Raw genomic sequence first — 13,034 nt, forward strand, 5'->3', positions numbered from 1 at the left:
TGAAGGGCGCAAATGGGGAGGTGATAACAAGTAGTGGTGATGTGAGGAGATGGAGAGTATTTTGAAGGTTTGTTGAATGTGTTTGATGATAGAGTGGCAGATATAGGGTGTTTTGGTCGAGGTGGTGTGCAAAGTGCGAGGGTTAGGGAAAATGATTTGGTAAACAGAGAAGAGGTAGTAAAAGCTTTGCGGAAGATGAAAGCCGGCAAGGCAGCAGATTTGGATGGTATTGCAGTGGAATTTATTAAAAAAGGGGGTGACTGTATTGTTGACTGGTTGGTAAGGTTATTTAATGTATGTATGACTCATGGTGAGGTGCCTGAGGATTGGCGGAATGCGTGCATAGTGCCATTGTACAAAGGCAAAGGGGATAAGAGTGAGTGCTCAAATTACAGAGGTATAAGTTTGTTGAGTATTCCTGGTAAATTATATGGGAGGGTTTGATTGAGAGGGTGAAGGCATGTACAGAGCATCAGATTGGGGAAGAGCAGTGTGGTTTCAGAAGTGGTAGAGGATGTGTGGATCAGGTGTTTGCTTTGAAGAATGTATGTGAGAAATACTTAGAAAAGCAAATGGATTTGTATGTAGCATTTATGGATCTGGAGAAGGCATATGATAGAGTTGATAGAGATGCTCTGTGGAAGGTATTAAGAATATATGGTGTGGGAGGAAAGTTGTTAGAAGCAGTGAAAAGTTTTTATCGAGGATGTAAGGCATGTGTACGTGTAGGAAGAGAGGAAAGTGATTGGTTCTCAGTGAATGTAGGTTTGCGGCAGGGGTGTGTGATGTCTCCATGGTTGTTTAATTTGTTTATGGATGGGGTTGTTCGGGAGGTAAATGCAAGAGTTTTGGAAAGAGGGGCAAGTATGAAGTCTGTTGGGGATGAGAGAGCTTGGGAAGTGAGTCAGTTTTTGTTCGCTGATGATACAGCGCTGGTGGCTGATTCATGTGAGAAACTGCAGAAGCTGGTGACTGAGTTTGGTAAAGTGTGTGGAAGAAGAAAGTTAAGAGTAAATGTGAATAAGAGCAAGGTTATTAGGTACAGTAGGGTTGAGGGTCAAGTCAATTGGGAGGTGAGTTTGAATGGAGAAAAACTGGAGGAAGTGAAGTGTTTTAGATATCTGGGAGTGGATCTGGCAGCGGATGGAACCATGGAAGCGGAAGTGGATCATAGGGTGGGGGAGGGGGCGAAAATTCTGGGAGCCTTGAAGAATGTGTGGAAGTCGAGAACATTATCTCGGAAAGCAAAAATGGGTATGTTTGAAGGAATAGTGGTTCCAACAATGTTGTATGGTTGTGAGGCGTGGGCTATGGATAGAGTTGTGCGCAGGAGGATGGATGTGCTGGAAATGAGATGTTTGAGGACAATGTGTGGTGTGAGGTGGTTTGATCGAGTGAGTAACGTAAGGGTAAGAGAGATGTGTGGAAATAAAAAGAGCGTGGTTGAGAGAGGAGAAGAGGGTGTTTTGAAGTGGTTTGGGCACATGGAGAGGATGAGTGAGGAAAGATTGACCAAGAGGATATATGTGTCGGAGGTGGAGGGAACAAGGAGAAGAGGGAGACCAAATTGGAGGTGGAAAGATGGAGTGAAAAAGATTTTGTGTGATCGGGGCCTGAACATGCAGGAGGGTGAAAGGAGGGCAAGGAATAGAGTGAATTGGAGCGATGTGGTATACCGGGGTTGACGTGCTGTCAGTGGATTGAATCAAGGCATGTGAAGCGTCTGGGGTAAACCATGGAAAGCTGTGTAGGTATGTATATTTGCGTGTGTGGACGTATGTATATACATGTGTATGGGGGGGGGTTGGGCCATTTCTTTCGTCTGTTTCCTTGCGCTACCTCGCAAACGCGGGAGACAGCGACAAAGTATAATAAAAATAAATAAAAAAAGATGTTCTGGAAGGAGGTAAATAAAGTGCGTAAGACGAGGGAGCAAATGGGAACTTTAGTGAAGGGCGCAAATGGGGAGGTGATAACAAGTAGTGGTGATGTGAGAAGGAGATAAAGTGAGTATTTTGAAGGTTTGTTGAATGTGTTTGAGGATAGAGTGGCAGATATAGGGTGTTTTGGTCGAGTTGGTGTGCAAAGTGAGAGGGTTAGGGAAAATGATTTGGTAAACAGAGAAGAGGTAGTAAAAGCTTTGCGGAAGATGAAAGCTGGCAAGGCAGCAGGTTTGGATGGTATTGCAGTGGAATTTATTAAAAAAGGGGGACTGTATTATTGACTGGTTGGTAAGGTTGTTTAATATATGTATGACTCAGGGTGAGGTGCCTGAGGATTTTCGGAATGCGTGCATAGTGCCATTGTACAAAGGCAAAGGGGATAAGAGTGAGTGCTCAAATTACAGAGGTATAAGTTTGTTGAGTATTCCTGGTAAATTATATGGGAGGGTATTGATTGAGAGGGTGAAGGCATGTACAGAGCATGAGATTGGGGAAGAGCAGTGTGGTTTCAGAAGTGGTAGAGGATGTGTGGATCAGGTGTTTGCTTTGAAGAATGTATGTGAGAAATACTTAGAAAAGCAAATGGATTTGTATGTAGCATTTATGAATCTGGAGAAGGCATATGATAGAGTTGATAGAGATGCTCTGTGGAAGGTATTAAGAATATATGGTGTGGGAGGCAAGTTGTTAGAAGCAGTGAAAAGTTTTTATCGAGAATGTAAGGCATGTGTACGTGTAGGAAGAGAGGAAAGTGATTGGTTCTCAGTGAATGTAGGTTTGCGGCAGGGGTGTGTGATGTCTCCATGGTTGTTTAATTTGTTTATGGATGGGGTTGTTAGGGAGGTGAATGCAAGAGTTTTGGAAAGAGGGGCAAGTATAAAGTCTGTTGGGGATGAGAGAGCTTGGGAAGTGAGTCAGTTTTTGTTCGCTGATGATACAGCGCTGGTGGCTGATTCATGTGAGAAACTGCAGAAGCTGGTGACTGAGTTTGGTAAAGTGTGTGAAAGAAGAAAGTTAAGAGTAAATGTGAATAAGAGCAAGGTAATTAGGTACAGTAGGGTTGAGGGTCAAGTCAATTGGGAGGTAAGTTTGAATGGAGAAAAACTGGAGGAAGTAAAGTGTTTTAGATATCTGGGAGTGGATCTGGCAGCGGATGGAACCATGGAAGCAGAAGTGGATCATAGGGTGGGGGAGGGGGCGAAAATCGTGGGAGCGTTGAAGAATGTGTGGAAGTCGAGAACATTATCTCGGAAAGCAAAAATGGGTATGTTTGAAGGAATAGTGGTTCCAACAATGTTGTATAGTTGCGAGGTGTGGGATATGGATAGAGTTGTGCGCAGGAGGATGGATGTGCTGGAAATGAGATGTTTGAGGACAATGTGTGGTGTGAGGTCGTTTGATCGAGTAAGTAACGTAAGAGTAAGAGAGATGTGTGGAAATAAAAAAGAGCGTGGTTGAGAGAGGAGAAGAGGGTGTTTTGAAATGGTTTGGGCACATGGAGAGAATGAGTGAGGAAAGATTGACCAAGAGGATATATGTGTCGGAGGTGGAGGGAATGAGGAGAAGTGGGAGACCAAATTGAAGGTGGAATGATGGAGTGAAAAAGATTTTGTGTGATCGGGGCCTGAACATGCAGGAGGGTGAAAGGAGGGCAAGGAATAGAGTGAATTGGATCGATGTGGTATACTGGGGTTGACGTGCTGTTAGTGGATTGAATCAAGGCATGTGAAGCGTCTGGGGTAAACCATGGAAAGCTGTGTAGGTATGTATATTTGCGTGTGTGGACGTATGTATATACATGTGTATGGGGGTGGGTTGTGCCATTTCTTTCGTCTGTTTCCTTGCGCTACCTCGCAAACGCGGGAGACAGCGTTTATGTATTTATGTATGGGTGTTTATGTATATATATATGTGTGTGTGTGAGTGGATGGGCCATTCTTCGTCTGTTTCCTGGTGCTACTTCACTGACGCAGGAAACAGTGATTCTGTATGATAATAAATGATAAATCACAGGTTTAGTGTGGCACCCATTGCGCACAGTTTGAGATTTAATGGAATAGTCCTATAGTCTTTGACTTCAGTCTAGGATCTAAGATTTAATCATATATGGAGGGTCGTTTTGGATGAGGAGTGGAGTATTTGCATAATTTGAAGTAATACATATCATGATTTTCCAGATATGGTAAAGCAACAGAGAAGAAGTCTTCCCTAGCCAGAAGAGCTGAAAGGGTATTGGCAGGGAAAGTAGATGATGGCGAAGGAAGTGAAGATGAAGAGGATGTAGAAGAAGAACTAAGTGTTGATGACACAGATGTTATTCTCTTCCAAAAGCTGCATGGGAACATGACGCAGCAGGTTGTAATTGATTCAGACGACTCAAACTGACAATTTGAATTGAGATGTCCATCTAATGTTTGCAAATTTTTGTATATACAGGTACACCACTGATTTTCTGGCACTCTTGGTTCCAACGACTTGCTGGATTAACCATTTTGCCAGACCAACTGTGGTAACGCAATAATAATTCATTAACACACCTGTAACCCACTAAGTATACATCTCCCATGTGTCTAAACTGTACCATGGAATGCGAGAAATTTGAATGAAACAAATATTAAATACTTGAGCACCCTAAGATGGTAAGTCTGTCCTTAAATTGTTTGAATCCTGTGGGGTCTTCTTTGTCTTCTGTTGTTAGTGTTTTCCTTGGTGTGCATCGCCAGAATAATGCTGTTTCATCTGCATTATACACCTGCTCAGGACTGAGGTGCTCATCAGCTACAGTTTTGCAGATTCGTCCACATAGTCAGCAGCTCCTTCATGGTTTGGAGACCACTTTTCTCCACTCACTTTATTCACGGAAATTCCATGACGCTTCTTGAATCTTTGAAGCCATCCTTCACTGTAGTCACACTCATGTTGTAATTTGAGTTCTTTATGGAACAACTAACCCTGGTCCATTATCATGCTACCTGATAAGTCCACGCCATCACTCCGATGCTTTCAAAACCATTCCCACATCACTTGATCGTGCTCAGTACTCTTACCATCTTTCATAGTTTTTCTTATTGTCATTTGCTTCTTGGAATCACTGTATGCATAGAATTTCATTATTTTCTCCCTTTGCTTCTTTATATCATAAACAGTTGAACCAGTACTGTAGATGTCACACAGCTTACACATTGATACACCATGGTCCATTTTTTTTCAACAGTTCTACTTTATCTTGGATCGATATGGACTGGTGTTTATGTTTGATACCACGACTGACACTCTCATACGTCTTAGAAGCCATTGCTAGGGTCAAATTTAAGAAAAATAAGCTAAGAATCTCACAGAATTGTGGTATCACCACCAACAAGTGCAGTGTAAATAATGTAAATAAGCGCACCTTACTCACAACACCATCTGTGGCCACCCAGTAAACTAGTCTGGTAGCTGCGGTAACTTCAAGTTCCCTCACATAATTTTGTGCAGACTAAAGGAGATGCCAAACCACCATTTGCCGGAAAATCAGTGGTGTACCTGTCACATTGCTCTTTACTGCAGGAAATGGCAAATGCTGTAGGATATGGTAATGAATGGATTTTTTTTTTTTTTTTGTAAACTTCACTGATACTTACTTCACCTTTCCATATTTCATGATGTCACACATTTATATTTTTTCACACTTCATTGCCTTTTCTCATGTTACCAAGGTAATGCCAGGAACAGATGAAGAAAGGCTGCATTCACTGACATCCATTCTCTAGCTGTCATGTGTAATACACCAAAACTACAGCTCTCTCTCCACAACTAGGCATCACAGACCTTTCCAAAGTTTACCCCAGATGTTTCACATGCCCTGGATCAGTCCATTAACAGCATGTCGACCCCTGTATAGCATATCATTACAATTAACTTTATCGTGTGCCCACATTTCTGTTTCCTGCATGTTCAGACCTTGATTGCTCAAAGTATTTTTGACTCCATCTTTCCAGGTGGATCAGGTGTTTCCTTTGAAGAATGTATGTGAAAAATAATTAGAAAAACAGATGGATGTTTGTAGCTTTTATGGATCCAGAAAAGGCAAATGATAGGATTAATAGAGATGCTTTGTGGAAGGTCTTAAGAGTATATGGCGTGGAAGGTAAGTTGCTAGAAGAGTGAAGAGTTTTTATCGAGGATGTAAGATGTGTATGAGTAGGAAGAGAGGAGAATGAATGGTTCCCAGTGAATGTTGGTTTGTGGCAGAGGTGGTTGATGTCCCCCATGGTTGTTTAATTTGCCTATGGATGGGGTGGTTTGGTAGGTAAATGCAAGAGTTTTGGAGAGAGGGATGAGTATGCAGTCCATTGGGGATGGGAGGGACTGGGAAGTAAGTCAGTTGTTGCTTGCCGATGATACAACTGTAGTGGCTGATTCGAGTGATGAATTGCAGAAGTTGGTGACTGAGTTTAGAAAAGTGTGTGAAAGGAGAAAGTTGAGAGTAAATGTGAATAAGAGCAAGGTTATTAGGTTTAGTAGGGTTGAGGGACAAGTTAATTAGGATGTAAGTTTGAATGGAGAAAAATTGGAGGAAGTGAAGTGTTTTAGATATCTAGGAGTGGACCTAGCAGTGAATGGAACCATGTAAGCAGAAGTGAGTCACAGGGCAGGGGAGGGGGCGAAGGTTCTGGGAGCGATGAAGAATGTGTGAAAGGAGAGAATGTTATCCAAGAGAGCAAAAATGGGTATATTTGAAGAAATAGTAGCTCCAACAATGTTATATGGTTGCGAGGCATGGGTTGTACAGAGGAGGGTGGATGTGATGTTTGAGGACAATACGTGGTGTGAGGTGGTCTGATCGAGTAAGTAATTAAAGGGTAATAGAGATGTGTGGAAATGAAAAATGCATGGTTGAGAGAACAGAAGAGGGTGCGTTGAAATGGTTTGGTCATATAGAGAGGATGAATGAGGAAAGATTGACAAAGAGGATATATGTGTCTGAGGTGAATGGAACAAGGAGAAGCGTGAGACCAAGTTGGAGGTAGAAGGATGGAGTGAAAAAGATTTTGAGTGATCAGGGCCGGAACATATTGGAGGATGAGAGGTGTGCAAGGAATAGAGTGAATTGGAATGCTGTGGTATACTGGGGTCGGCGTGCTGTCAGTGGACTGAACCAGGGCATGTAAAACGTGGGGTAAGCCATATATATGCACCTGGTCATGAGAAGAAAGATCATGAAGGGCAAGTGTTTTGGGAGCAGCTGAGTGAATGTGTTAGCAGCTTTGATGCATGAGACTGAGTTATAGTGATGGGTGATTTGAATGAAAAGGTGAGTGATGAGGCAGTTGAGGGTATGATTGGTGTACATGGGGTGTTCACTGTTGTAAATGGAAATGGTGAAGAGCTTGTAGATTTGTGTGCTGAAAAAGGACTCGTGATTGGGAATACCTGGTTTAAAGAGAGATATACATAAGTATATGTATGTAAGTAGGAGAGATGGCCAGAGAGCGTTATTGGATTATGTGTTAATTGATAGGCGCGTGAAAGAGAGACTTTTGGATATTAATGTGCTGAGAGGGGCAACTGGAGGAATGTCAAATCTTGAGGAATGTCTTATTTTGTGGAGGCGAAGGTTAAGATTTGTAGAGGTTTTCAGAAAAGAAGAGAGAATGTTAGGGTGAAGAGAGTGGTGAGAGTAGGTGAGCTTGGAAAGGAGACTTGTGTGAGGAAGTAACAGGAGAGATTGAGGGCAGAATGGCAAAAGGTGAGAGCAAATGACATAAGGGGAGTGGGGGAGGAATGGGATGTATTTAGGGAAGCAGTGATGGCTTTTGCAAAAGATGCTTGTGGCATGAGAAGTGTGGGAGGTGGGCAGATTAGAAAGGGTAGTGAGTGGTGGGATGAAGAAGTAAGATTGTTGGTGAAAGAGAAGGCAGAGGCTTTCGGACGATTTTTACAGGGAAGTAGTGCGAATGACCGGGAGATGTTCAGAAGAAAGAGGGAGGAGGTCAAGAGAAAAGTGTAAGAGGTGAAAAAGAAGGCAAATGAGAGTTAGGGTGAGAAAGTATCATTAGATTTTAGGGAAAATATAAAGTTGTCTTGGAAGGAGGTAAATAAAGTGCCTGACGAGAGAACAAATGGGAACATCGGTGAAGGGGGATAATGGGGAGGTAATAACAGGTTAGAATGAGATGGAGTATGTTGGTTTGTTGAATGTGTTTGATGATAGAGTGGCAGATATAGAGTGTTTTGGTTGAGGAGGTGTGCGAAGTGAGAGGGGTCAGGGAGAATGGTATGGTAAACAGAGAAGAGGTAGTGAAAGCTTTGCGCAAGATGAAAGCCGGCAAGGTTTGGATGGTATTACAGTGGAATTTATTATAAAAGGGGGTGACTGTGTTGTTGACTGGTTGGTAAGGATATTCAGTGTATGTATGGTTCATGGTGAAGTGCCTGAGGATTGGCAGGATGCATCCATAGTGCTATTGTACAAAGGCAAAAGAAAGAAAGATGAGTGTTCAAATTACAGAGGTATAAGTTTGTTGAGTATTCCTGGTAAATTATATGGGAGGGTATTGATTGAGAGGGTAAAGGCATGTACAGAGCATCATAATTGGGAATAGCCGTGTGGTATCAGAAGTGGTAGAGGATATGTGGATCAGGTGTTTGCTTTGATGAATGTATGTGAGAAATACTTAGAAAAACAGATGGATTTGTATGTAGCTTTTATGGATCTGGAGAAGGCATATGATAGGGTTCATAGAGATGCTTTGTGGAGGGTATTAAGAGTATATGGTGTGGGAGTTAAGTTGCTAGAAGCAGTGAAAAGTATTTACCAAGGATATAACGCATGTGTACGGGTAGGAAGAGAGGAAATTGATTGGTTCCCAGTGAATGTCGGTTTGCAGCAGGGGTGCGTGATGTCTCCATGGTTGTTTAATATGTTTATGGATGGGGTGGTTGGGGAGGTGAATGCAAGAGCTTTGGAGAATCTGTTGTAGACGAGAGGGCTTGGGAAGTGAGTCAGTTGTTGTTCGCTGATGATACAGCGCTGGTGGCTGATTTGGGTGAGAAACTGCAGAATTTGGTGGCTGAGTTTGGTAAAGTGTGTGAAGGAATAAAGCTGAGAGTAAATGTGAATAAGAGCAAGGTTATTAGGTTCTGAAGGGTTGAGGGACAAGTTAATTGGGAGGTAAGTTTTAATGGAGAAAAACTGGAAGAAGTGAAGTGTTTTGGATATCTGGGAGTGGATTTAGCAGCGGATGGAACCATGGAAGTGGAAGTGAGTCACAGGGTGGGGGAGAGGGCGAAGGTTCTGGGAGCATTGAAGAATGCGTGGAAGGCGAGAACATTATCTCGGAGGGCAAAAATGGGTATGTTTGAATGAGTAGTGGTTCCAACAATATTATATGGTTGCAAGGCATGGGCTATAGATAGGGTTGTGTGGAGAAGGTTGCATGTGTTGGAAATGAAATGTTTGAGGACAATATGAGGTGTGAGGTGGTTTGATTAAGTAATGAAAGGGTAAGAGAGATGTGTGGTAATAAAAAGAAGTGTGGCTGAGAGAGCAGAAGAGGGTGTATTGAGGTGGTTTGGTCACATGGAGATAATGAGTGAGGAAAGATTGACAAAGAGGATATACGTGTCAGAGGAGGAGGGAACGAGGAGAAGTGGGAGACCACATTGGAGGTGGAATGATGGAGTGTAAAAGATTTTGAGCAATTGGGGCCTGAACTTACAGGAGGGTGAAAGGCGTGCAAGGAATAGAGTGAATTGAAATGATGTGGTATACTGGGGTCGACGTGCTGACAGTGGATTGAACCAGGGCATGTGAAGCATCTGGAGAAAACCATGGAAAGTTTTGTTGGGTGTGGATGTGGAAAGGAAGCTGTGGTTTCAGTGCATTATACATGGCAGCTGTAGATTGAGCGTGAACGAATGTGGCCTTTGTTGTCTTTTCCTAGCGCTAACGCACACGCACAGGGGGAGGGCGGGTACTATTTCATGTGTGGTAGGGTGACGGCAGGAATGGATGAAGGCAGCAAGTATGAATATGTACATGTGTACAGACATATGCATTTTTTTTTTTTTTTTTTTTTTTGCTTTGTCGCTGTCTCCCGCGTTTGCGAGGTAGCGCAAGGAAACAGACGAAAGAAATGGCCCCCCCCCCCTATACACATGTATATACATACGTCCACACACGCAAATATACATACCTACACAGCTTTCCATGGTTTACCCCAGACGCTTCACATGCCCTGATTCAATCCACTGACAGCATGTCAACCCCGGTATACCACATTGATCCAATTCACTCTATTCCTTGCCCTCCTTTCACCCTCCTGCATGTTCAGGCCCCCATCACACAAAATCTTTTTCACTCCATCTTTCCACCTCCAATTTGGTCTCCCACTTCTCCTCGTTCCCTCCACCTCCGATACATATATCCTCTTGGTCAATCTTTCCTCACTCATTCTCTCCATGTGCCCAAACCATTTCAAAACACCCTCTTCTGCTATCTCAACCATGCTCTTTTTATTTCCACACATCTCTCTTACCCTTACGTTACTTACTCGATCAAACCACCTCACACCACACATTGTCCTCAAACATCTCATTTCCAGCACATCCATCCTCCTGCGCACAACTCTATCCATAGCCCACGCCTCGCAACCATATAACATTGTTGGAACCACTATTCCTTCAAACATAGCCATTTTTGCTTTCCGAGATAATGTTCTCGACTTCCACACATTCTTCAAGGCTCCCAGAATTTTCGCCCCCTCCCCCACCCTATGATCCACTTCTGCATCCATGGTTCCATCCGCTGCCAGATCCACTCCCAGATATCTAAAACACTTTACTTCCTCCAGTTTTTCTCCACTCAAACTTACCTCCCAATTGACTTGATCCTCAACCCTACTGTACCTGATAACCTTGCTCTTATTCACATTTACTCTTAACTTTCTTCTTTCACACACTTTACCAAACTCAGTCACCAGCTTCTGCAGTTTCTCACATGAATCAGCCACCAGCGCTGTATCATCAGCGAACAACAACTGACTCACTTCCCAAGCTCTCTCATCCCCAACAGACTTCATACTTGCCCCTCTTTCCAAAACTCTTGCATTCACCTCCCTAACAACCCCATCCATAAACAAATTAAACAACCATGGAGACATCACACACCCCTGCCGCAAACCTACATTCACTGAGAACCAATCACTTTCCTCTCTTCCTACACGTACACATGCCTTACATCCTCGATAAAAACTTTTCACTGCTTCTAACAACTTGCCTCCCACACCATATATTCTTAATACCTTCCACAGAGCATCTCTATCAACTCTCTCATATGCCTTCCCCAGATCCATCTATCAACTCTCTCATATGCCTTCTCCAGATCCATAAATGCTACATACAAATCCATTTGCTTTTCTAAGTATTTCTCACATACATTCTTCAAAGCAAACACCTGATCCACACATCCTCTACCACTTCTGAAACCACACTGCTCTTCCCCAATCTGATGCTCTGTACATGCCTTCACCCTCTCAATCAATATCTTCCCATATAATTTACCAGGAATACTCAACAAACTTATACCTCTGTAGTTTGAGCACTCACTCTTATCCCCTTTGCCTTTGTACAATGGCACTATGCACGCATTCCGCCAATCCTCAGGCATCTCACCATGAGTCATACATACATTAAATAACCTTACCAACCAGTCAATAATACAGTCACCCCCTTTTTTAATAAATTCCACTGCAATACCATCCAAACCTGCTGCCTTACCGGCTTTCGTCTTCCGCAAAGCTTTTACTACCTCTTCTCTGTTTACCAAATCATTTTCCCTAACCCTCTCACTTCGCACACCACCTCGACCAAAACACCCTATATCTGCCACTCTATCATCAAACACATTCAACAAACCTTCAAAATATATATACATATATACACATGTATATGTCTGTACACATGCACAGACATATACATATATACACATGTACATATTCATACTTGCTGCCTTCATCCATTCCCGTCACCACCCCGCTTCACATGAAATGGCACCCCCCCCTCCCCCCCACTCGCAGGAGGTAGCACAAGGAAAAGACAACAAAAGCCACATTTGTTCACACTCAGTCTCAAGCTTTCATATGTAATGCACAGAAACCACAGCTCCCTTTCCACATCCAGGCTCTACAAAACTTTCCATGGTTTACCCCAGATGCTTCACATGCCCTGGATCAATCCATTGACAGCACATCGACCCTAGTATACCACACTGTTCCAATTCACTCTATTTCTTGCACGCCTTTCACCCTCGTGTATGTTCTGGTCCTGATCGCTCAAAGTCTTTATCGCTCCATCCTTCCACCACCAATTTGGTCTCCCACTTTTCATTATTCCCTCCACCTCTCACACATACATCCCCTCTGTCGATCTTTCCTCACTCATTCTCTCCATGTGACCAAACCATTTCAATACACCTTCTTATGCTTTCTCAACCACACTCTTTTTATTACCACACACCTCTCTTACCTTTTCATTACATTACATTGAAATGTATAGGTATATATATGTGCATGCGAGGGCGTTTATGTATATGCATGTGTATGTGGTTAGGTTGGGCCATTCTTTAGTCTGTTTCCTTGCGGTACCTCGCTAACACAGGAGACACCGACTAAGTGTAATGAATAATAAATGATAATAAAGAAGGATATCCCTGAGGATAGGGGAGAAAAAATACTTCCCATGTATTTCCTGTGTGTTGTAGAAGGTGACTAAAAGGGGAGGGAGAGGGGGGCTGGAAATCCTCCCCTCTCATTTTTGATTTTCCAAAAGAAGGAACAGAGAAGGGGGCCAAGTGAGGATTTCCTTCAAAGGCTCAATCCTCTGTTCTTGACGCTACCTCTCTGACATGGGGAATGACAAATAGTATGAAAAAAAAAAAAAAGGTACAAAATGGGAAGCGACAAGACAGGATAGTTTGAAGATGAGTTTAATGGATAGAACCTAGAGATCTTTGAAGTGGACTGGGCAGCAGATAGAACCTTGAGGTCTGACATGAGTCATAGGTTGAAAGAGAGGTGCTCAAGTCCAGGATACTTTAAGGAGAATATA

At 42.9% G+C, this 13,034-nt stretch overlaps 1 protein-coding gene across 2 annotated transcripts in view; it reads left to right on the forward strand.

Annotated features, from left to right (window-relative positions):
- Positions 1–13,034, forward strand: part of LOC139752852 (ATP-dependent DNA helicase DDX31-like) — a 185,736-nt gene that overhangs the window by 74,112 nt on the left and 98,590 nt on the right. For both annotated transcript variants that reach the window (XM_071668819.1, XM_071668820.1), the window contains exon 9: positions 4,121–4,298. In XM_071668819.1, the coding sequence (XP_071524920.1) occupies positions 4,121–4,298 (178 nt within the window). The remainder of the gene's footprint in view (positions 1–4,120; positions 4,299–13,034) is intronic.

Source organism: Panulirus ornatus, chromosome 13 (genome assembly GCF_036320965.1).
Source record: "Panulirus ornatus isolate Po-2019 chromosome 13, ASM3632096v1, whole genome shotgun sequence".
Taxonomy (NCBI): domain Eukaryota; kingdom Metazoa; phylum Arthropoda; class Malacostraca; order Decapoda; family Palinuridae; genus Panulirus; species Panulirus ornatus.